The sequence below is a fragment of the Vidua chalybeata genome, chromosome 14 (assembly GCF_026979565.1).
Source record: "Vidua chalybeata isolate OUT-0048 chromosome 14, bVidCha1 merged haplotype, whole genome shotgun sequence".
In the NCBI taxonomy this organism is placed as follows: domain Eukaryota; kingdom Metazoa; phylum Chordata; class Aves; order Passeriformes; family Viduidae; genus Vidua; species Vidua chalybeata.
The window spans coordinates 13,454,151-13,479,515 of NC_071543.1; the positions used below are offsets into that span (position 1 = coordinate 13,454,151).

At 42.5% G+C, this 25,365-nt stretch overlaps 1 protein-coding gene across 2 annotated transcripts in view; it reads left to right on the forward strand.

Moving 5' to 3' along the window:
* The window catches only part of MSN (moesin), a 41,110-nt gene extending 16,023 nt beyond the window's left edge, over positions 1-25,087 (forward strand). Inside the window, exons 2-13 of one of the 2 annotated variants that reach the window (XM_053955730.1) lie at positions 6,511-6,594; positions 14,638-14,733; positions 15,252-15,526; positions 15,972-16,055; positions 16,389-16,535; positions 16,998-17,094; positions 18,152-18,315; positions 18,697-18,827; positions 19,465-19,625; positions 20,132-20,224; positions 20,640-20,873; positions 21,914-25,087. In XM_053955730.1, the coding sequence (XP_053811705.1) occupies positions 6,511-6,594; positions 14,638-14,733; positions 15,252-15,526; positions 15,972-16,055; positions 16,389-16,535; positions 16,998-17,094; positions 18,152-18,315; positions 18,697-18,827; positions 19,465-19,625; positions 20,132-20,224; positions 20,640-20,873; positions 21,914-22,078 (1,731 nt within the window). In that variant the 3' untranslated portion in view covers positions 22,079-25,087. Of the gene's footprint in view, positions 1-6,510; positions 6,595-14,637; positions 14,734-15,251; positions 15,527-15,971; positions 16,056-16,388; positions 16,536-16,997; positions 17,095-18,151; positions 18,316-18,696; positions 18,828-19,464; positions 19,626-20,131; positions 20,225-20,639; positions 20,874-21,913 lie in introns of those variants that run through there. The other variant, XM_053955731.1, reaches the window with a different exon arrangement.
* The last annotated feature ends 278 nt before the right edge of the window (positions 25,088-25,365 follow it).

The window sequence follows — 25,365 nt, forward strand, 5'->3', positions numbered from 1 at the left end:
CAAGCTGGCTTGTTGCCCTGTTCCTTCACAAGGAAGGAATAAGACCATGTGAGCACAAATTTAGTTAGATTTAGCCTGAATTCTGTTGCTCACAAGAGAGGTTTGTGAAGCTGGGTAGTAGCAGCTGCCCCTTCACTGCTCTGTGTCTTCATGCTCCATGCTAAAGTCATTAGGGATGCTTTAAGAGGTACATTCCTGCTACAGGCTGTACTTAGGTACCAAAAGAAAGCCACTACTCTATAGTGAGGATGTGAGTACTACTTCTGGCTCACTGGTACCAGAAGTACCATGGCAAGCTTTCCCCTTGGGTGGTAGCTGTATTCAAATAGTGGGATGGGATGAGATGCCTTCTGTGGACTTACTGTGGCCTGTGCTCCAGTCAGATGAGAAGTGCTGTGTTCCCAGCTGAGCAGGATGGGGCTGGTGGAGAGAGCTGGGAAGCTCCCAGGAGCTGCAGGGAGGGTTAACCTCTCTCTGGTGTCTGCAGTGTGGTGCCTAGGGTGTCCCTGCTGCTCTTCTGTTCTCTGATGAGCTTAGAGGTATGAAAAGGCCCTTTAAGACTGCTGGAAGGGGGCTTGGTTAATTAAGTGTAATCCTTTGAGAAATTGCAAGCGTTTTCACATGACCCGATCCCAGCCTCACGCTGACACAGAGGAGCCGGGGCTGTTTCGGCAGGGTGCTGGCACTCGGGAAGGAGCCAGATGTCTGTGAGTATGGCTGGTGCTGGAGGAGTGGGGCATCACTCCTGAGTCCCCTCCAAGGCTCCAAAGCTCTGCTGTCCTCACAGTGGGCCCGTGCAGGCTGACCAGTGGTGGGAAGGGAAGGGCAGCTCTGCAGAGCACTCTACTCCAGAATCCACTTGCACGTTCCGAGAAACAGAGGGACATTTCTTGTTAAACTTGCCATGTTGCTGCTGATCTTGCTAAAAGCCAAAACTGGGCAGTTTTTTAGATAATTGAGGTGCTTTATGAAATCTTAGTTTGTGCAACTCCAGCTGGATTTGATGTGCTTCCCAGGTCAGACCTGTTGGAACTGGTGAATGGTATTGGTCTAGTATTTTTACGTGGAGTAACTGCTGGGTTAACTGGTGCCTTTCAGTGCAGAGGCTATAAAGGTTGGTCTGGAATTTCTTTCTAACTGAGCTTGCTTCTGTTCTGTACCAGTCAAATTTGCAATAAAATGTAAGTTTTCCCTGTGTTACTTTCTCCAGAAATAGTCCACTCGATGGCTAGAACCTGGGAAGCAGGGAATATCTGAACCTTGAATCCTCCAGCCCAGCAGGGTATAACAGCTTCCTTGCATAGAGGAAATGCAGGGAGGAAAGAAGCTTTAGCTCAGGGTCAGGGTTTTGTAGAGGTCGATACTCTGTTGTGCTGACTCCACTTATTATTCTGACATGAATTTCCTAGTACTCTATTCCTGTCTCAGCTTGTGACAAACAGAATTGTCTTTTCTACCTCTCATGCTGCTCAATGCACTGGGGCATTAGCACAAGCAATACATCCGTTACTGAGTGTGACAGTATCAGTCTTTCCTGTTTGTCCTACCATATGCAGCTACACGTTTTCATCTCAGGAAGTTGTTATAGCACACTATTAGGAGGACTTACTCAGAGGCCTGGAAGATAGCTAAAAATTGCTGCTGCTAGTAAAATTTATTTGGAATCACAGTGGGGCAGAAAGTGAGACTTGAAGGTATACAGGCAATATTAAAATACCTGAAATGTGCTGCAGATAGGTGCCTGGTGCCATTGTCTTTTAAGCGTGTCTCTTGTAGATTGCTGAACACCATGGGAGGAGGGGGTAGTGGTGGCATGGGCCTTTGGAAAGCTTTTGCTGGTAAAAGGAAGCTTTCTCTGGATGCAGCTGCTCTGGGGCTGGAAGAGTATCTCTTCCATGCAAGAGGTTCTGTCTGTGCAGGAGATATCACACTTGACAATGCTGTCCTTGGCAGCAGGAAGCTGTTTAATGTGCTCTGGCAGTGGCAAGCTTTAGCAGTGCTTAGACTGGTGGAACTATGGTAATTCCCCAAATAGAGAACAGGAAGAATTGCTAGTTTTCTATCGCTTTCCTGTAGCTGTTATGAAAGGAATCAGTTAAATATGGGTACTTTTTTTGGGCATGTTTTTAAATTTGCTGAGTATAAATTTGCCTGTTGAAATGTGATAGTTGAATGTTCTTGCAATGTGCAAAATGGTGTCTGGAAGCATTTCATATAGTGTTAGTAACTGTTTGTATGAAAGGATATTAAATTAAATGATGATGGAAAGACAAAAGACTATTTAGAGGCCACCTACTAGAATAAACTTCTGTGACTTTAAGATCCAAGTAGAATTTAGAGAGTTGCAAATATTTGCATGCTGCAGTAGATATATTATAAATGCTATGATCAATAAATTAAATTAATTGCTTTAAACAGAGTTTGAGTATAAATTACTGCCTTAGGGGATAGTATTTTTGATAAATCTGTTGATGAAATCCAGTAGTCCTTCGTAAAACACCTCCTGAGTGCTGAAAGTTTGACAGATGTTTAGTAACAGAATATTTGGAAAAGGAAGGTAGTATACTTGGGGATGAGTGCTGCCACTGGACCTTGTGATTTAATTACTGGTGTGCAATGTCTTTCTCTTGCACATCTCTCAGCAGTGTGCACCTTACCTGTCTGGACTGACAGAGCAAAATTTGTATATGCTCAGCAGTTCAAGTCAGATACCTTATTGACGTTTTTTTCTGTTTGCAACCCAAATTATAAACATGCCAAGGCTTATGCCAGCCCTCAAACCTAGGAAAACCTTATTAGATGGCTTAGAAATACAAATTCTAACATTTTAATGCTGATGAATCTTGAGGCTTTTCTTAGAATAAGCACTGGTAGCAAACTAGTTAGATAAATGGTTTAAAAGTGCTTTTTGGCAGGGTAACTCTCAAGGAACAAAGCAAATGAGTCTAAATTTTGATGGGATTGCATAATGTTTGCTTTGTTTTGCTATAGCATTTTTATTCCTACGTGTAACATTTATGTTGGTCAGTACTCAGCTCTGAATACCTTAGTAAAGTGGTTTTACTTAAAGTGAGACTTTAAATGAATGAAGAGGAAGAAGGTAAACATGCAGTGCCTGGCATGTACTTGTCTGGTAGAGATAATAGCAGTCTGTAGATCTCTTGTAGCTTGTTTGAGCTGCAAGCAGAGTGCATTAAGATCAGTGCCTCCCACCACCTGAAATGGTAGAAACCTCCCTCTGAACCAGTTGTGAACTGGAAAAACAAAACCACCCTGGCTTGGTAGGGTATGGGGAAAAAATGTCTTTGTGTGTCGTTTTCACACCAATGAACCTTAACAAAGCTCAATTTTACAGCAAACTAGCTTCTCAGCCAAGTATTAAATTACCACTGATGGTTCAAGCTAACTAATGGTTAGAATGTCACTGGCAGAGCCCAGGATGTGCTCTCCCCAGCTCGTTCTGCTGACAGTTCACAGCAGTGTGCTGCTGAACGTGTTAAAGCCCTGTTCAGCCCGGGGAAGCAGCACTGCCGGGGTGTGGTGCTCCAAAGCACGAGCCTGTTTCCTGTGGTATCTCAGCTTCTGCTCTTACATCAGCCTGAAGCTGCAAGTGCAGACCCATTCAAGACTTTAGGTTGCTACTTATCCTGAGCACAGGGGGCTTCTGGGGGTGAGGAAATGTGTAAATCTTCCTAGTGATTATAATAATTGAAGGATAATATCGGGTCAGATAGCTGAAGGGCATATAAGTGACTGACAGTGAAGGAATTTTGCTGGTTCCAGCATGGGACTTTATTTTACTGTGCTAACAAAGATGTGAATTTTAATAAGTATTCTGCATGAATGATTACTGAAGCAGCTTTATTTTAAATGTTAAAATGTGATTTGTTCTAAATAAATCTTAAGAGCTATTTAGGCACAAGTCACAAAAAAGTGCCACAGATATTTCAGTTCAGTTTTCTGGTGCTCAGATATTTGGCCCTTAATCACCTATGCACATGATATCAGATAAGAGTAGCTACTGTGCTTTGTCCATAAACAGTGGAGCAAAACCTATTTTCTTTCATGGTAGCTGATACAATACTTCAAAGCTAAAAAAATCTAAGGTGTAACTTAATGGCTCATTTAATGTAACCCCTCTTATGCTGAGTGTAGCTTATGGACAGCTTTGCTTTCACTGGTGGCTGTGCTGGGTGAATCAGGCTTACAGAAGAGAGAAGCAGAAGTCTGCCTCCAAGTCTAAGCAGCAAACCTGTTTTGGGGAGCATTCAGCCCTTCTAAGAAGTGGCCAGATTTTTGTTTCACCAAAGCACCATGAAATTAGCCCATTGTCAAGGTCTAGTATTCAAAGAGAATAATTTTGCGAAGGTGTACACTAAGAGAACTTAGGGCATCTCCATGCTATTGAAAGCTGTTAATTAAAAAAAAAAGCTTTGTTCTTAGGAGTTTAGGCCATTTGTGCTTTCCTTGCTACTTCTGTGGGATGGTTTTGCCTAAGTTTGACATTGTGTCAGAAGGTTTACAGGGCTTCAAAACCAACTTATTCCTGATATACTTGTTCATGATATCTTTGTTCTAGTAATGTCTAAATAGCATTCCTTTTGCATGAAACAGGTAGAACTTCAACTTTTGTGTACTTCAGCTTAGCTCTGCTAAGCCTACCTTTAGCCTTACATAATTTTTAGCTTAACTTAAAACAAGAAAACCTTTAGGTTTATCTCAAGTGGCTATCAAGTACAAAATAGTGGTATGCCCGGTCTGAAGCTGGCTTTCTGGGAAACATCAAAATATTTGTTGTAGTTAGTGGTCTCTTTTTTGTACTTACCTATAGTAACTAGCAGAACATTTCTTCTTGGGGAAAAAAATCCTGCTTCTAGTTCTCTTGCAGTCTAGTTTATTACTAAACAAGATGTGAAATCTGTACATATTTTTGGTAGAAATACAGGAATCAGAACTGTCTGTGATCATATTGGTATTATGTGGTTCCTTGAATATTTCTCTGCTTACTCTTGCTTTTTTGGTCTGCTGTGTCATGCAGTTAGCTTATAGTCCAAATATGACATTGAGTTGTTCTTAAAGCTGTTCACAGTGTAATTCCCTCCACCCCTCACCATTGGAAGCCTGGTAGAGTGTACTAATAGGATTGATTGCACTGAAGAGCAAAAAAATTAGGATTTGTTGATCTGAGGAAATGGCAAGAGAGAACTGTTAATGCAAGGCCTGTGTGCTGGGGTTTGGTGCATTGTGAGTATCTTGTCTGTACAATTTCAAGCCTTGAACCTTTGCTTTGATGGAAAAATATTTTAAATAAAGCTGTTTTAATATGTACAGCTTGTGCTCAAAAATTGTGAGGTATCTTTACCCTTTTGATAGGCATGCAAATAGAATTGGATTCTCAGGCAGCTTGGTGTACTTGCAGACCTCACCTTTGCTGGCCTAAAATTAAGGCATCTGCTTTCAGGCCAGGACAGTTTCTGTCTAGCCCCAAGCATCTAAATCATGTTTCCCAATAATTATCAGGAGTTATGAATGGGATCATCAGTGTTTTACACTAGCATTTGACCTGAAACGCCTCTGCTGTTTAACTTGCTTCATGAGAAGTGAAAAATGTGTGTGTGTCTTCCTGCTTCTGTGGGATGAAGCTGTGAACTCCCTTGCTGCAGTTTCTTGCCACTTTCATGCCACAAGTGAAAATGTGATGGTGAAACATTCCTGTCAAAATAGTGCATCATATAACATTTCTTCTGGAAGACCATTCATGATCTTGCATCTAAGGCTAGTATAGTCTCGGTTAAAAGATCTATGAAATCTTGGTTACAATTTTAAATAATACCAAAAAAAAAAATCTGCAGTTTTTAGAGGTCTTCTATCTCCCTGAAAATATTGGAAAGCAGTGTTGGCAGCTCTACTGCTATGGGAATTGTTCTCATGTTCATCATGCAGCCTTTTTGTCTTAGCCTGGGAGGGCATCCTTGCATCTTGTCTGCTTCATTCCCACCGCCCCTGGATCCCATGTCAGGGATTGTGCCTTTTAACTTCTCCAAATACTCACAAACACTGGAAGTGTATTGTTATTATTGACCAGCCTTCTGTGGCACACTGGGTTGTTAATGCTTCTGGGAACTTCCTTGGTGTTCACCCTTCAAACAAAAGGGTTGGATGTCCACTTGTGTGCACCCAGTTGTGGAACATCTCCGCTTTTGTGAAAGACACCAGAATGTTCTATGCTGGAAATTAAACTTTGTAAGATGTAAATGGCTCTCATGTGTGTCAGTACTTGTGAATATTTTTAGGATCAGAGAGGATAAAACCACTGTAAAACAGGAAAGTTATATTCTACAGGAAAGCTGTGAGTACCGTGCTGGCAGAGCAAGTGACTTTGTGCCTGCTGGCAGTGAAGTTCCTGGAGGCTTGAGAGCTGCTTCCTGGTCCTGGGCAGGTGTTTGTTTTCATTACTGGGTAGCATCACTTAGAGCATGTGTTGTAATGATGCATTTTTCTGTCTTCCAGATCAGTGTGCGTGTTACCACCATGGATGCTGAGCTGGAGTTTGCCATCCAGCCCAACACCACAGGGAAGCAACTCTTTGATCAGGTAAGTGATGGAGCTGCAGAAGATATAGAGTTGATAAAGACATTGTAATTCTATTGAGGCAACAGCAAATAATTTCTAAAGGACTTCAAAGATTGAGTGTCACTATATGTAATAGCTTCAAGAGAACTCAGCACAGTAAGAAATTGTACTTTTTTTCCCAAAACTACTGCATTTTGTAATAGCCAAGATTGTGTTAGGAGCTATTACTTCTAGTGAACTGAATTGGTGCTAAGGCTCAAAAGAATAGTAATTGGAAAGCACTAGATATCTGCAGTCTTCATTTGTAAGAGAAGACTTATGGGGGGACCTAGTAAGCAATTTTTGGTTGACTTACCTGCAAGCATTGTGTAATTGATTCCAAAGGGTCGTTGGTCTCTCAGCCAGGAGAGGCTCAGCTGGGTTTCAAATGCTGCTGGGACCTTGAAGTGCAGGTAAAGTGATGTTCTGTACTCCCATCAGGCCCTGAGGGAAACCTGAAGAGCAGTGATGGCTGTACCATACTACATTGGGCTGTCTGCACAGGGTACTTCAGCCTTCCCCAGCTTTCACTGGGCAGGCAAATTTCCTGCTGCTCTGGCCCAAGCAGGAGCAGGGAGGCATGTGCAGCCCAAAGTTGGAGCAGGAGAAGACAGACATTATCAGCTGCAGCGAGTGAAACTTTGACAGACTCCACTGTGTTTGCCTGCTGTAATTGGCCGTGGATTTACTCCTTGGAGAGAAATGGGAACAGTAAATTCATAGCTCAAAGACATGCAAATTGAATCTTGGACTAATGACAAGATGAGAGAACTGCCAGACCAGATAGGTCAGATTTGGGTGTGGTTCAGTAGAGCTAAGCATTCTGGGGTCAGCTCCACGTAGTACCTATCATAAGGAAGAGAGAAAATTAAGGGCTGAATCACCCATTGAAGTCAGCTATTTCATTTGGGGCCAGCAAATATAATTTAAATTTTTGTACATTTTTTTAGATCTTTAACCACAAACTACTGTTTTCTCTTGTACTCAGCTGGATGATTCAACACTAGATGATATATTGCTCTTTGCAGCCCAGCCCTGAAATGGAGGGAGATCCAAAGCTTTAGTGAAAGAGCATCCTTTCATAATGGGAAAAGTAAAAAGGCTTTTGAAAAAGTTCTGAATTGCAGTGTAGTTCTCAGCTGTCTATATCTTATTATGTAGTAGCTCCTGCATATTTTAGCCTCGTGTGGTCTCAGATCTGACAGGTGTGGATTTATAAAAGTGGCAGCCAAGTTCTGTCCAGAATCCATCTGTGCAACATGGAACTCTGCCACATTTGGTTCATGAGAGTGTTTGCTAATGAAGCTGAGGTGACATGTCCCCAGGTTCATAAAAAAATGAACTTGTTTGGGTGTTGTTTTTTTTTTTTTTTAAGGGGATGTTCTTCATGTGGATGCTTGCCATTATTATTTTTCAATATCTGGCTTCTGCTACTATCCAAGCAAAGCACCAAGTGCTGAGAAACAATACTACTCACGTCAGTAATATTTTTAATCTGCACATGGTATTTTCAGTCAGCTCTAGGTCATCTGTGGCTTCTGCTGCAAACTGACATTGGTGGCAGACTTGGGCTTCATCAGTTTGTCTCTGAGAACCATCCAGCTATGTTTCCAATATAGCAGCTCTTCGTGTCTAGTAATTGATTTCACTCCTTTGTCCTGCTCTTGGACAGCTGCACATTTTCCTCCCTTCAGTGTATTTCACACAGCACCTGTCTAAACAGAATTTTGTTTTGATTTTTCCACAGTAAACACTTTGCCAAGGGAGAAAACAAATGCTGTTGCAGAACTGAGTTTCTAAGTTGAGGCAGTGCTTACTTCACCTAAATTTGATTGTAGATGAAGCTGAAAATGGGGGAGGGAAAAAGTGTCTGAAGCTAGTTTTAACCATTTGTTATTTCTAAAAGGTCTGGTTGACATAAAACTTCCTCCCTGTAGGAAAGGGATGGACCTTTAAATGTATTGTCAGCTGTTGCATATCCAGTATTTTTCACATGACTGAGCTGTTTTTGTGTATTGGCTCCTGTAAAGGGAGAGTCCAGTGCTGCTGTCCCTGCTGACACTGTGACTGCTCTCTGGCTGGTCATTGTTCACTCTGCCTCAGTTTCTATCCTTAGGTTGCTTGGGGTCCCATGATGGGGTGCGTGAGAACAAAGTTACTTCTGTTTATTTTCTAGCTCCCTTAAGCCACGCTGTGCCCCTGGACTGGATACTCTACTGTTTTCTGCATGATGCTGATTCTGAAAAAAGATCTGCTTTCATCAGTGCTTTTTTGAGGGAAGGGAGAGCTCCTCTACAAAGCAGATGTATGGTTTTGCTGTTGTAGGACATTGACTTCTAGTGTGAAACCTGATTTTTGACTCTTGTACAGAAAAATTTTAAGATATCCAGCATCTTTTTGCCCTGGGGTGCCCTTTCACTTTGAACTGCCAGTTCTGAGTTAAGCAAGAAGGAAACTGCTAAGCATTAGCAAGCTTTTTAGCTGCATGGCTACCTTAGTGCAATCTGCTGGCTTTGCTCAGTAACATTCAGGCAGTATTTATTTTCACCTGTTGTATATGAAGGTAGATAAATGTATCCATTATGCCACACATGATTCTGGCCCACTCCGAATAGAATTCAGAAGATTTTGGAAAGCTTGTAGCTAGGTTTTAGCTTAATGAGGAGAAAAGCATTTGAGTCTAAAGTTCTGTAGTAATAATATGTGAATGAGTGTGAGGTAGAAATGTTTGTCTTCCTCTTTCCTGCTTGGTTAAATTTCAAAGTGAATTTTTGTAGTGACAGAACAATGCAGATACTTCTCTGCTTTGAAGGAAGTGGTTTCTGCCCCAAAGTAGCTGGCTGTAGAAATACCACTGAGCTGATATACATGAGCAGTAACATCACGATTTATACTAGAGCTCTTCCTATTCCCTAATCTTGTAACTGTACAGCTTTAGCTTAAATATTTTAGGCTTATGTGCAAGGACAAAACCTGGATTAAATGAGACAGGATTGTACTGTCTGTCTTCTGCAGTTTTGCTGATGTACCTTTTAACATCAGCTGCTGAACTCCAGTGCTTACTGACTCACTAGCAAGAACTGTAACTTTGCTCCCATTCCTCAGCTGCCAGTGATGGATTAAAAGAAGAGCTCAAGGATGGGCTATGCATGTCAGGGGTGCTGCTTATCCCATAGGCTTTATTACTTCCCAGGTACCTTGAAATGTTGCTTTCCTGGGCATGCAGAGCACAGGCACTGCAACAGTGATAGCTGCTTGTTTTCCTCCTTTGACCCTTTTCTGTATTGGGCTGGGGTGCAGCTGGTCTGGAGAGCAGTCAGTAAACCACAGCAGTGCTTTGCACTGTATGTCTCTACACATCAAAGATGTGTAGACAACAATCTGTTGTCTGGTGAAAATTCTTAATTATTTGTTGCTGTGGATGGCTTTGAAATTCTCTCTCCAAACTCTTGCCTCTCAAACTTCCTTTTTTTGGGTAAATTGATTCTAGCTTGAATCATTGAGCATCCAATCTCCTTAAAGGTGATTTATGTCCAGTTAAGAACCATGAAGACAAGTCACAGGTTAAAGAAAATGTGACATGAGAAACTTCAGTAGCCATCACTTCAAACTTTAAAAACGTGGTTATCCTTCCAAAGATGCTTTTCCTTATTATTGTGAGCTTCTGGGGTCAGAACTAAGCTTGTCATAGAAAAGTGCACTTATCTATGGATTAAAATGATAACAATAAACACCTCTCTGCACACTTTAAACCTGGTCACTGATGCTGTATTTTATGTTCAACATTAAGTCTTACACATTTTCTTTTTAATTCTTACGGTTCTTTCAGATTTCATTAAGAGCCAGATCTCCTAAGATTCTGAGTTTGTGTGCCCTGGCTTGTCTTGCCTTTCTTTTCTGCAAGGCTTTTCTGCATGACTGAGGTGTTGTGCAGATAGAAACCTTGGTAATGCTTAGCAGCTTCCTTCTTGTTTATCTGCTGCAGTGAATTTAGTGGTTTTGTAGAGTAACAATTTGGTTTTGTAGAGTACTAGTTTGTCAGACTTCTTTCATGTTTGCTTTAGCTTACAGCACAAGCTGATCAAACCCCTCTTGAATTTTGAGTAACTCCATCTGAATTGAGCTGTGTTTGGAATAAAGGTGGTTGGTGTCTCATGGCCTGAAAACGAAGCTTTTTGGGGAGGGAGAGTGTAAGAGAAATCTTTGGCTACTACTAGGTCCTACCTAGTAGTGTTTAAACACATATAAAATGGCTCTGGAACACTTAATCCACTAGGTGAAAGCACTGAAACCAAAACTCACTAAGGTAGTTTCATGGCAAAAAGCAAGTCTCAGGATAGTGGCTGGTTGCCTCAGCAAACCCCAGAACTCTTGTTCCTGTAACGAAGGCTTGTGGTTGAGTGGTATGAAAATGTATCTCAAATTTCACAGGAACATGTGGAAACTTTCTGACTTTTAGAAAAGCAGTAGTTCCAACCAAAAATGGACTGCTTGCTAAAGATGGCAAACAGTAGTAAGTACAAAATCCTGTAGTTTAGCACTCTGACATTTTGGCACTTCGGAAGGAAAAATTAAGAAGTGCATCCACCAGCTAAATGGAGGGGGAATAGTTGAGTATTTGTGGCTGTAAATGGAGCCTAACTTGGGTACTAAGTTAGGGTACCTGGAAGACCACATTCTAAGTTGTTTCTGACTGGCATATGAAACTGCAGGTGTGGCACCAGTTCAGAGCTCCTCCAGCAAGAAAGTTAGCTGGCAGTTTTCTCTCAGATATACTTGACATGCCTGTCGTAGAAAGGGAGAGAGACCTACCTCATCTTTAACTAGGGCAACATTCAAGGCACTTGTACCATGATATAGCCTGAGATGATTTGGCCTTTGATGCAGGAACATGATCCAAGTGCTACGCCTTTTCCTCTGCCTGCATGCTTTGGTCTTGCCTGTGTGTAAATAGTGCTTTCATCAGAATCTGTACTTGTTTGCCAGTGTGGTGGTGTGTTTCCTGGGCTGAGAATGACAGCCATTTTTCAGTCATCATCTTGATGCTAAAATGTACATTTAAGAGGCTGCTTATGGCTCCCTCTTCTGCTGTGGAGCAGCAACCAATGGCAGGAGCATAGTTCAGAGGGAGCTGGGTAAGTGCTGAGGGAAAGGACAGGAATTGTCATGAAGACCTAGAAAACATGGAGTAAGAAAGAGTGAGAGAAAAGGTTACCTAAAAGATCTTCTGTTTCTTCTCTGAACATAACTAAAAAAAACCCTAGTAATGTGTGCTTAGACTTTCTGCAGAGGATAAAATGAGTCACCAGAAAGGCAACTTTATCCCTATGTCAGTATGGCTTACTGAGTAGAATTTTAAGCTAACAGTAGTACTCAATTAACAGTTTTGTAGTAGCTGGTCAAGGTACCATGGGACAGCTGGATTTTAAGGCTGCATCCAATCTGTTGCCCATTGTAAACCGAGCTTTACCCAGCAGGCTAAACAAAACCCAGGGACTGACTTAATGCTCCCCCTGGCATGAAGAAAAGATGCTGATCTCCAGATGAGAGTGTAGATTTTAGGTATTTAAGTATTATTGTCTGTGTTAAACAGACTCTCTATTCTCCCATCCTTTGTGCCAGCCCTTCTCCATCCTTAGCCACTGCCAGTAGCTGTTTGCTTTTTGGAACATCTCACAGTTCATTAGGGCTCTGAATGCTGTACACCCCCAGACGTAATTATGCTGCTGCCAGCCAGATTCCTTGCAGCTGTAGAAAGCTGTTTCTTCTTCATGCTTTTCCCCTTGCTAAATGGAACTAACTAGCTTGCTAAAGCTGAGGAGGGAGGAGGACTATCCTCCCTGCCTTAGTTCAGTGGCACCTTGGGACTGTGATGGTGAGTGCTGTGCTGTCTCCCCTCTTCTCTGCCTCCAGCTCCTTGTTGTCTCTGCTATTGCTGTGCAGGCTTCTGCTGTGGAATAAAAGTCCTTTTGTGTGGGACCACAGTGTGGAGCCTTTCAGCTCCTTGCTGGCAGTCCAGCCTGTTGAATACCCAGGCATAAGCTGCTGTCAAGTGGAAGAGAGGAAAGCAGACCCATACAGTCCAGTGAGGAGCTTCCATCCCATTCATATGTTAATGCTTCCAAGAACAGAGCTATCCTTGGGCTCTAGGACAGCCTTTCTTCCCCTCCTTGAACCACCTGCTTCCAATCACAGAATGTGCTGGGTTGGAAGGGACCCAGAAGGATCATTGAGTCCAACTCTTGGCCCTGCACAGGACCATCCTCAAGAATCACACCATATGACTGACAGCATTGTCCAAATGTTTCTTGAACTGTCAAGCTTGGTGGTGTGACCACTTCCCTGGGGAGCCAGTTCCAGTGCACAGCCACCTTCTGGGTGAAGAACCTTTTTTTTTTTTTCTGGTATTCAGCCTAAACCTTCCCTGACAACTTCAGGCTCTTCCCTTGGGTTTGGTCACTGGTCTCCACAGGGAAGTGATCAGTGTCTGCCCCTCCTCTTCCCCTCACAAGGACGTTGTAGATTGTGATGAGGTCCCCTCTGAATCCTCTCTTCTTCAGGCTGAATGGACCAAGCCCTCAGCTACTCCTCATAGGGCTTCCCCTCAAAGCCCTTCATCTTCATTGCCCCCTTTGGACCCTCTCTAATATCTTAATATTAGAGATTAATATATTTCTTATATTGCAGTGACCAAAACTTAATGTGTATAGCAAAACCTGACTCTTCTCCGAAAGCCTCCTTAGCTGTGTGCATCCTGCTGTGTGATGCACAAGTGACCTACATCCCCCTGAATCTGCAGGGGCTCTGGCCCAGCTCTCCTGTTCATGTTCAAGCAAGACAGGATGAATAATTTCAGGAACCCCAGTGGGATGATGTACATGGACTACATGACCTAGTGTAGGTTTTGTCTCTGTGTGTGCCATCAATGGCATGCCTTTGCTGAAAACTGCATTTGGTTTTTCTGCCTGAAAGGAACAAAGGCCCTAATGCTGCTTTTGAAAGGACAGATGAAATGTCTGACCCAAGCCCTAAACAATCCAATTAGTGATGTGTTTGTGGGGAACCTATGTCTTTGGTGTTGTATCTTGCCAAAGTAGAGACCACCACATCAGAAGGGAGCAGAGCGCACCTTTGGGCAGTACAAAATTCTATCAACTGACCTGGCAGCTGGTTTTCACAGGGCAAGTTCTCAGTCTCTACACCAATGTTAGCCCCTTGCTGCACCCTGTGGCATGCCCCAGGCTTTTCAGGGCACAAAGGGGGATGTCTTGATAGCAATCAGGCTTTGGAGAAACTTCCCCCTCCTTTAAGCAACAGTGGCACTGTACTGCAGTAGTCTTGCTGTCTCACCATGAGGCTCTTGTCTCTTGTTACAACATGTCTTTAAAGCCTTCTTCATTCCTATTTGCATAGCATGCCTGGTGTGCTAGGGAAGTAACTACAGCGAGAGCTCACACAGTGGTGTAGTTAATGTCTGTGGTGGCTCTTTGTCCTGTCACAAGAGATGGCATATGGATTTAGCCTCTGCACTTCCTCTTAATGGTGCTGCTCAGTAAAGAGCTGTATGAAAGGCCTGTCTATAGTTATCAGTGGAGTAGAAACAAATCTTAAAGTAGCACAGCCTAGCAGGGTGATTCATGACTTGCCCAGGAATAGTACATTTGCATGATAAGTGTGGGATATACCTGAAAATGGAGCTGTGTTCCTCATTCCTGGCAGTTACTAAACCTGTCAGAGCTGTTGCATTGTATTTTGGCTATACATGTTGGCTTATAAGTAGCTGAAAAAAAATAATGTCCCAGCTGTTGTTTATAAATAGCAACAAGCCTTAAAGAGCTGAAGGAGTAGAAAGAATATTACACACATTCACTTAGACCTCTTAGAAGCTCAGTCATCTTGTGCACTGCAGCAGGAGAGGCAGGTGGTCAGGCCACTGTCTTTGTCTGAACTTACCTCTAACATGTTTTCAGCCACTGGTAAGTTCAGTCCATCTGGGGATCTTGCTAATAATCACCTTTCTTTCAGGTTGTCAAGACAATTGGTTTGCGAGAAGTCTGGTTTTTTGGACTTCAGTATCAAGACACCAAGGGCTTCTCAACGTGGCTAAAATTGAACAAAAAGGTATGTTTGCTTCAAAGTTTTGCTTGTCCTTGTTCCCTTCTGAGAGTGCAGGGGTAAATTCAGTCCCCATACTTCTGTCAGAGAGCTGTTCTTGCCTACCCATGCACCTCAAGTACTGCAGGATCAGTGAGTTGGTGTTGTGGTGTCCACGCACTCCCTCCCCAGGGTGTGAGGAGTTGTGGTATCTGACCTGGTCCTGCATTCAGCTCTCTTTACCAGGCCAGATTTGTTACCCTTCCTGGTAAAATGCTGATGTTGTGCTCATGTGAGCATCTTGGCTGGGAAGAAACCTGGGAAGTAACTTAGCTACCACTGGTAATAAGTACTGGCTTGTGAAAGTCTAGTGGGGAGAAATGATGAGGTATTTAGCAGTAAGTAATTGAAAATCCTTGCTTTTCTATACACTTTTCTGCATTGGAAAGGAGATTTTTTTTTTCTAGTGCATGCTTGTCTTCCTGTTTGTAAACTGCTCCCTTTCACTTGTATATAGGCTATAAAATCTGCTAACTCTGTTCCAGGTAACAGCACAAGATGTACGTAAAGAAAGCCCCCTGCTTTTCAAATTCCGTGCCAAGTTCTACCCAGAAGATGTGGCAGAAGAGCTGATCCAGGACATCACACAGCGCCTTTTCTTTCTGCAAGTGAAGGAGGCAATTCTGAATGATGACATTTACTGTCCCCCAGAAACAGCTGTTCTTCTGGCTTCTTATGCCGTCCAGTCCAAATACGGAGACTTCAACAAAGATGTGCACAAGTCTGGCTACCTTGCTAGTGATAAACTGCTCCCTCAAAGGCAAGTGAACCTGGATAGTCTTAGACATTCTCTTTCTTAAAGGGTTTGTGATTTCTAATTTTTTTAATGTAGGGGGTGTTTTGATTGCAATGCTTAGAATGAAATATAGCCTTGTGCCACTTTGAGAATTTAGATTAGTATTCAATTAATTAAGAGATTTAACCTTAAACTTCCTATTGGTACTCTGAAACTAATCAGAAGTAGTAAGAGAAGCTCCAAAACAAAATACGCTACAAGGAGAAGAAACTGAATAAAATTTGTCATTTATTAGAAGTCTGAATACTGACCATTGTCTCTATCTAGCCTTTTAATGAAGCTGGATTTCTTGGAGTATTTTTGTGGGGGAACTCTGATGCCAATGGAGTATTTATTATAGAGTGATGTGATTGTGTGTGTACAAATATGTAGTGCTTGGTTTGAAACACCCCATCTATACTCTCTCTAGGGTTTTGGAGCAGCACAAGCTTAACAAGGACCAGTGGGAGGAGAGGATCCAGGTGTGGCATGAGGAACATCGAGGAATGATTAGGTAACCAATGCAGTGTGAAACTGCTGTATTTAAAGTAGTGTTAGTGTGTAATGTACAAATGCATTACAAAAAAATCTGTGATTTGCTTCAGGATAAATTAGCATTCTTCAGGTTATTTTGCTGAGAGTAACTAGGTTCACATGCCTCTGCTGGTCCAGGTCAGCTGGCTGTTCTTAATAAAACAAGACTGAGTTTGTAATTATCTACTAGGGTGATGCTTAGAACCCTTGCCAGCTTGTTGCTGCTCTGTCCATGTGGGAAGATAGCACCTTCTTGCTCTAATGGCTTAAAGACTCAATAGAGAATATCTGCTTTCTTTTTTACATGCTGCAGAGAAGATGCTGTCTTGGAGTACCTGAAAATTGCACAGGATTTGGAAATGTACGGTGTGAACTACTTCAGCATTAAGAACAAGAAAGGCTCTGAGCTCTGGCTAGGTGTAGATGCTCTTGGACTCAACATTTATGAGCAGAATGATAGGTAATAAACTCCTCTCCATCACTGCCTTCAGCTCCGTTCCAATGTAAAGTCATTCAAAATCAATCTCTCCTGGAATGCGAACTAAACTCCACAATTTCTATATAATTCTTGGCTGTGTTTTTGACACTGCCAGAATAATCCATAAAATGTGCTTCTTTGGACCAACAAATACAAGAAATTGGCAAATCTTTTCAATATAGTTTCACTTTATCCCTAGTCTTCCTGCTATAGATGCATTCTCCAGTTCAGATTTTCATTTAAAAAACAAAAAAGTGGGAATGAAAAACTGCTTCTTATATTTATATTTCATCTGTGTGACTAATTGTGTCTGCTGATTTCAACTACCATAAGAGCACTGAAATATGAGGGTGGATTTGGTATAATTTTGAGCTTTATATTTTAAGTCAAGAATTTGGAATGACTTTGGGCTCTCTTATTTCTTTTTGCTTCCCATTTTTGCAGGCTAACACCAAAAATTGGATTCCCCTGGAGTGAGATCAGAAATATCTCATTCAATGACAAGAAATTTGTTATTAAGCCTATTGACAAGAAAGCACCAGTAAGAAGCAAGATTCCTATTAAGCTATTAAACTTTCAGCTTCTTAGCTGAACAATTTCTGTGGGTTTGGTTTTGGGGACTTTTTGGGGTTTTTTGCAGAGTCTTTTCATCAGTAGCATGAACACTGATGTAAGCAGGGAGAGCTGCTCAGGGCAGTCAAGTGATAGTTATGATTTTTTTTTTTCTGGCTAAGAGGGTAGAAATTTAGTATAAGCTTAAGCTTTTAACATCAGTGGCAGGGAATAGCCCTTTGCTTAGGGTTTCTGATTTTCCTAAGACTGTTCAGATTCTCTGGTAATACAGTTAGGGATCTGAGGTATCTCTATTAGCTGTGGATGCTTCCTTTGCCACCCGTTGGCTTTAATAATGTGTGGGATGATCTTTTGCAGGTTTTCACTTTATTTAAAGCAGAAGCTTTAGGTCATTTTGTAGGGTAGGCTGGAAGGTTTTTTCCTTGCAAATTTATATTGAATGTAATTGCTTTCATCTTTAAGGCCTAATAATTTCCTGTGCTAGCCAGTACCATCTGTTCTTCTGGTCATTCTTGTTCCATTGCTGCTTGAAGGCATTTCCCTGCTGCTGCTGCTCCTTTTGAACAGAACAAAGTTATTTATCCATTGATTGTAACATTTGACACCCTTTCTGGCATAAGCCAATACTTTACATTCAATGTGGCTGGCCAGGCTATTATACAGATTATTGAAGTGGGAAGGAAGGTGGGAGAAGCCAGGGACTCGGTGTGCCTGGTAAAGCAGCCCTGCTGGTTTGTGATGAAATGGTGATGCTAAGATGTTGTGTGCTTGGTGCTAGGAATGTGTTACAGTGAAACCCAGAGCCCTGGAATGACACAGTGGGTGCCCCTGCCCTGGGTGTGCTTGTCAGGTTGAAATCCATTCCAGAAATAAGTGCCTAACTGCCACCACCAATGAATTAGACATTATTAAGAAAAGCTGACTGGCAACTCTAAAAAGCTCGGGGTCTTAGGAGCATAGTGCATCCACAAGGAGCTTCTTATGCTGAAAGAACAGGTCTAATGCTGCCTTTTTCTTGTCCCAAGGACTTTGTATTCTATGCCCCTCGGTTACGGATTAACAAACGAATCCTGGCGCTTTGCATGGGGAACCACGAGCTCTACATGCGCAGACGTAAACCAGACACCATTGAGGTGCAGCAGATGAAGGCACAGGCTCGGGAAGAGAAACACCAGAAACAGATGGAGAGGTTGGTAGGGTTCTGAGTAACCTGGGTGTGACTAATCACTGCATCAGTAGCCTCATGTGCTGGATAAATGGCTGGCAGCACCTTAATCTGCTTGAGCCAGAAATAGAGCAGGTTGCTTTCTGCTTCAGTAGGTCTAATGGGTTGATACTAATGGTACTCATCACAAATGTGACTTCCCATTACTTTTTTGGATTTATGAACTTGTCACTGAGATGAATGCCACCAGAGCTTTTTATTTTTGCACTTCTGTAAAGGGGTACATCTGGAGTAAAGCTCATTATCTGAGTGCTGTAGGGCACATCTTGTGTGTGCTCTTTTTGTGTGTTTAGTACGAAGTGCTCCAAGTTGGTTTGAAATTACATTGTGGCTTCCTTCCATCAGAGCCCTGCTGGAGAATGAGAAGAAGAAGAGGGAGTTGGCAGAAAAGGAGAAGGAGAAGATTGAGCGTGAGAAGGAGGAGCTGATGGAGAGACTCAAGCAAATTGAGGAGCAAACCAAGAAAGCTCAGCAAGGTAATAGGAAATCTTTCAGTGTTTCCTTTGATGATGAATAGTCTGAGTGAGAAGGGTTCAAATAGTAAAGCTATGAGCATCTCTGAGCAATTTGTCTCTCCAGTGTTTTGTGCTAACTGATGTTAGGGCCCTGGTTTAGCCTCCTGAAGCTGAATGTAAGCCCTCCATATGCTGAAAAAAGATATGCATTAAAGAAATGGGTAACAGCCAAGGTATCTCTCCTGGCAGCAGAAGTACCTTGCCATTGTTCCTGTGCTGGCTGGAAGCTTTATTCCAGCATATCTATAGAGGAAGGAGTAAAAAAATGAAGCAGAGATCACACCAGCCATTGCTGTGGTGATTTATTATCTAATTGCTTGGCTAAGTTAGTGTGGTGTTGCCCAAGCAAAATACTGAATGATTCTCTACCCTTAGGTATGTAATTTTTGGATGGGTGCTTCTCCACAAATCCATTGGGAGTGGGCCTGACTTTTAGTCTTATAGCTCCAAGTAAAATGTAAAGGAGAGGACAGGGAACAGTTGCTTGCATCCCTCCTTTACCTGTCCCTCTGAAGGAAAACCCTTATCCAGACAGACTTTCCTCTTCTACTGCCGTTCTTTCCTTGATCTGACTTGAAATGCGCTCCCCTATTTTCAGAATTGGAAGAACAGACCCGCAGAGCTCTGGAGCTGGAACAGGAGAGAAAACGAGCTCAGGAGGAAGCAGAGAAACTGGCTAAAGAACGTAGAGAGGCAGAAGAGGCAAAGGAGGCCCTATTGAGAGCATCCCATGATCAACAAAAGACCCAGGAACAGTTGGTAAGTTGGTGAACTGAAAATCAAGTAGGGAAAATAGTGAAAGGGGAAGCATCTAAGCTTTTGAAGCAAACCAGGCTATGAATATAGTGAGGAAGCACTGCATTCATAGGTTCTTCAATTTTTATCCTCAAGTAGATGAAAATACATGTAAATACAAGTGTAGCTGTACAGTAGCTTTGTATTGCTTTTTGCCTTTTTTTGTATGTGATAATGATGAAGTGTTGCTTTCCCTGGTTTGGATTCAAAGAACTGAGTTTTGTAGGTCTGTTTTGGGGAGAAGGAAAAAGAACCAACTCAACAACCAAAAAAAAACCCCAACCCACAATGAAATGCAAAACTTTTCTGGCTTCATTTCCTCTTTCATCATGGAGGTATTGGTGGAACTGAAGTTAACAGGAAGACTTTCTCCTTACTGAAAAGATGTGTTTTCACTCAGGACTTGAACTAAATGCTTGATTTAGCAAGTACCTTGGGTTTTGTTTCCACTAAAAGCCTTTCTTCTGCAGGCTGCTGAGATGGCAGAACTCACAGCTAGGATCACACAGCTGGAGCTGGCCAGGCAGAAGAAGGAGAGCGAGGCGCAGGAGTGGCAGTATAAGGTAAAGCAGAATGAACAAATGGCATACTTTCTGTGGAATTGCTCTTTGTTCTGGGTTGTAACCTAAACTACTGCCCTAGATTCCATGCTGGACTCAATGTTTGCAAGCTTGAGGCTGTTGTAAATACGCAGCTTTGGTTTTCTCCATGGAATGGGTGACTTATTCTAACAATTTTTGTAGCAATTTTTGGCTAATTAGATCTGCTGCCCATTTTCCATTAACAGTAACCATTCTTCAGATCTCTGAAGTGTTATCCAGCAGAAAATTTTGCAAATGATGGTGGCTGAGTAGCTTTGGAATACATCCCTTCAGAGGTGCAAGGTCTCCTGTAAAAAGCACCAAGTGGTGCTTCTGTGAGAAGTCTCAGGCACTCAGGATTACACTGACTGACTCACTGTGGCATATCCTACTGCAGGCACAGAGGGTGCAGGAGGACCTAGAGAAGACCAAAGAGGAGTTGAAGACTGCCATGAGTACTCCTCATGTCACTGAACCCATGCACTCTGAGAATGAGCATGATGATGAGCAGGATGAGAATGCAGCAGAAGCCAGTGCTGAGCTACGGTCAGAGGCCACCATCAAGGACCGCAGTGAGGAGGAACGCACCACTGAAGCAGAGAAGAATGAGAGGGTCCAGAAACACTTGAAGGTAAGAAGCTGGCAGCAGAGTGTGTGTGTGTGGGGGTGCTGCTTCTACTTTTCTCAACATTTCTTGCAACTGGAAGGTATTGCTGTTATTTATAAAATGAGGGGAGATGCAGGGAAGGGAGATGATCATGGTCTTGCCAGATAGCTGCTTAACCATTGAGTAGAGAGGCAGATCTTGTCTCCTGGCACTTGAATTCCATTTTACTGGAAGCAGTGAAGTATTTTGAAGCAGTGCCAACAAGCAGCATCTGTCAGATGTAGCTTTCTTTCTGTGCGTATTGCCAACCACCTGACAGCTGTTCATAGCCCTGTCTGCAAGGAATTGAAGAACTTTGTCTGATTCCTATCCAGCAGCTGTCTCTAACTGTCAAGTCTGAGTTGCATTGCAAAACCCTGCATTGCAAAACCCTGGAGTAGCACCCTAGGGCTCAGCACAGAGACAGCACTATTGCACCATCTTCTTGTGAGGAACTCCAGTGTTCTGCTGTTCAATTCCAAGCATTTAGTTGTACTGCCTGACTTGCACTAGGCTTTGCTTATTCTGCATTGTACTGTGGTGGTTACACACAGAGGGCTAGAGGTGCATTTTATCTTCTGCAGCAAGTTCCTTTTCTGGTGGAAAGCTGGTAATTCCTCAGATTCTGCAAGATGCTCCTGCTGTCTTCAGGAATCCCTCCACATGGCCATTCTTTTCAAGTGCAGGCATTTGAGCCAATCTTTCTTAACTCTGCTAGACGAAGATAAATAGATGACAAATTGCCTGATGTTTTATACCTTCAAATGTTAGGGAGAAATATTAACAACTTCCACAAAATCATAGATCTGATTAGGTTGGAGGGACCTCTGTGAGATCATCTGATCCCACTTCCTTGCTCAAGCAAGGTCAGCTAGAGCAGGTTGCCCAGAAGAATACACTGGGGCTTGTCTGTTTCCTGTCTCTATAGATACTGGATTTTTAGGAGGATTGGCAGGAAATCTCCTTATCCAGCTTTGAGTCTCTGCAATGTACTAACCTGTTGCTGTCTTTCTCCTCCTCCAAAGGCTCTTTCCTCAGAGCTGGCAAACGCTCGGGATGAAACCAAGAAGACAGCCAATGACATGATCCACGCTGAGAACATGCGCCTGGGCCGAGACAAGTACAAGACCCTCCGTCAGATTCGGCAGGGCAACACCAAGCAGCGCATTGACGAGTTCGAGTCCATGTAAACTCTCCCCTGCACCTGCTGCCCTGCACTCTCTTCTCCCCTCTTTCCCATCCTCTCCCATCATCACTCATAATCGTGCTATGCTGGAACCACTACAGAAGAGTGACCATGGTCTTATTTATCAAGTTTTGGGCAAATGCTGGAGTTAAGTGACAGAAGAAGGAATAGTAATTATGTCTGCCTGGGGTGGCTTGGGGAAGCAAATGTATATTAGGCAAAATCTGAAGTTGTTTGGCTTGGGGTAAAGTCTTAGTGTATTGGGTTTGCCCACTGAGGTGGCTGTGTTGCTGTCTTCTCCCATTGTGTGGGAAGACCAGCAGATATTTGTACTGCATTTGATAGTCAAGAGCTAGCAGTCTGACACTCTGCCTTCCTACTAACCTGTGCAAGCTTCAGGATTAAGCTTAGTAGCCAGGGTCTGAATTTCTGACTTAACCCAGAGTCTGAATCATGTAGTTAAAAAGGGGAGACTGGAGCTTAGGAAGAAGGATTGAAGGTAAAATATAGACTTTCTCTCTAAAAGACCAAAGCTTTTGTCCTACAAAAATAAGCAGACCAAACAGATCCTGTGGTGTTCCTGCTGGTGTTACATTTTGTTGTTTAATGATGGAGCCTTGAATTTCCTAATCATGAGGCGGCCTTTGGAGTATTTCCACTGATACAGTGTGGTTTGAAGCCTCAAATTCCCTGCTTTCTAGAGGTTTTGTCTCTGGTCAATGGCTTTGTTCACTATCATTTGTCTGACTTCAATGTAACCAGTGAGGCAGAGATAGCTAAAGTACACTGCCTTCCTTTTTGGTTTTGCCAATGAAAAACTAAAATGGGAGGTAGAAATGTAAAAGACTAAAAATTATTGTAGCTGTATTTTCCCTTGCTGAACAGATACTTTTCTAGTTTTGTGAACAAGATTTCAGGTTTTTCCATAAGAGGCCTTTTTAGCACATAGTTGTTGGTGCCTTATGACTGTGTATAGATCTACTGTAGCTCAGATACCTTTAGTTTAAACTAGATGCAATCATAAAAAGTGATCAGCAGCTGGGGACCAAAAACTGCTCTCATATCTGGGTCATGTACAAGACTGCATCTGTCTTCCTGGCTACAAGCAGCATTTGAGGGGAGAGGTTTCTGAGACACCTGTCCAATTGCTTTCTTAGTCCTCAGTAGCACTCTGCCACATCCCTGGCTCAAGTGCTTTTCCATCCCCAGAAGGATGCTTTGGCCTTTTGTAGCTTTGAGAACAGAAGGCTTTCTCTTAGAAATGGGATACAAATGGTTGTGAGATTGGTCCTGAGAGCTGCTTGTGCCAGTTATTGTAATAACCATCACCTCCTGTCATCCAAGCTGCCCATGCTGTAGCTATCCAGAGTCCTCCCTGCCATTTCTGTGGAGGAAATAGCCATGTATGCTCAGGGTTGAATTGGATGTTGCCTTGATCCCTCATAAAAGGAACTGTTAGCCTTCAGGAGAGTCACCTTAAAAATGGGTTCCACCTAAAGTGAAGTCCTCCTTTGTTTTGCCCTCCTTGGATTAGCCTGTCCCTATAGGAAGTCATTAGGTTAGCCTGGGATTTATTTTCTTGCCTAGCATAATTCCAAATTTTGTGACCCGCTCAGTTTTGTTGATTCTCCTTTTGTGTGATGTTACTGGTAATGGTGATAGAAGAAAAACATCTGACAACCGGAGCATTTACTGTGCCAAAAAAAATGTTCACAATAGTGTTAACAAACCGCAGTATTTCCCCAAGAATTCCTTGGGTGGCTGGAAACAACCTCACCAGTTCTGTTATTTTTTGAAAGCAATGCAAGTCTGTGTGGAGATTCATACAAATACCAGCCAACCTCTGTTAGAAGCAACATGCCAACCTATGCATGTTAAACCTCCAGGTGTGTCATGTGGGAGCCCCCTTCTCTCCCCTGGACACAGAGTGCTTTTGGGGGGCACATGACATGGCAAGCTTTTTGTTGGCCAAGAAAAATATGCCTCAGTACCATGAAAGTCACAAATGAAAGATTGGAGTTAAATTTGTCAGGACGTGTTTGAATATTCCTGTACTGAACGTGATTGGCACTGGCTCTGTGTGAGTCTCGTTACTGGGGAACAGACAACCTTTAAACTTCTGTTTTGGTGCTTTAAAGCTGGTTCTCAGCACTTCTGCTCTGTCCATGGCAACTATTGATGCATTTGAGGGGAGAAAATCCTATCTAATATTTTAATAATTTCCTAACAAGCTGATGTATGGTGCCTGGAATATTTGTTCAAATAATAAACCAGTAATTTTCTGCTTTGATGGGTCACACAACACTGCTGAGCTCTCATGTATTATGACGTTGGCATGACTTCTGTTTATATTGTTTTTTTAAACGTTCTAATTCCACATGGTCCAATAAAGGAATAGAACGGCTTGTGCCAGTGAGTCCACCTAACTCTTTGTAGTTGTTTCAGCCCTGCCTTCTTTTTAACCAGTATTATATTCCAGTGGTATCTAATGATATTTGATTTCAATATTTCTAGCTATGCACAATTAGAAAATATTAGTCAAGGCACGGAGGGTATGTTTATGGTCCTCCTTCCCTTGGAAATGTATACTGTATTATAAAGATGATATTTTGCAAGAAAACTAATGTAAGAAGCTTTCAGTATTATGGTGAGATTTGTAGACACATTTTTTTATTTGTTAGAATACAGTGAATTGTTCTTCCTCTTCATGTTCCAGTTTAATTGGATAACTACTCCTCTTGGGGGTGGGGGGAGTTGCCACATGTTGCCTGGCTTTTTTTTTTTTTTTCTTGTTTTATTTTTTGTTGCTGTAAATTATGTTGAAGGTTTTTGACCAGTTGTTTTACTGGATTATAATAAAACACCAATTCCTTAAGGTTGTGGAGTAATTCATTGGTCCATGTGTTTATCTGCAGAGAGAACCTTGATTAAGACATGTTTTTCCTGATCAGAGGAGTTGTTAAAATCCATACCTTGTTCTTCCTGAAGTGCCAATAAAGTTCAGAGAAATTCAGCAGATTGTGTCTGGCTGCTTACTTAAGCTTTGCTTTAAGTCCAGTGCTGAGTCTCGTAGCTGGGCAGATCTGCCTTGTGGTGCCCAGAGGTCAGCCTGGGAGCTCCCTCACAAATAAGGAGATCTTTCTTGCACTCTGAAAAGGAACAGCTTCAGTAACAGCCCTTTCCTCCTCCCCAGCCCCCCCAGCTGTCCAGCTGGAGCCAGTACTGGAATTGACACTTCTTTGTGGAGGCACTGAGTATAAATGTTCAACTTGCAAATGGACTGGCCAGAGG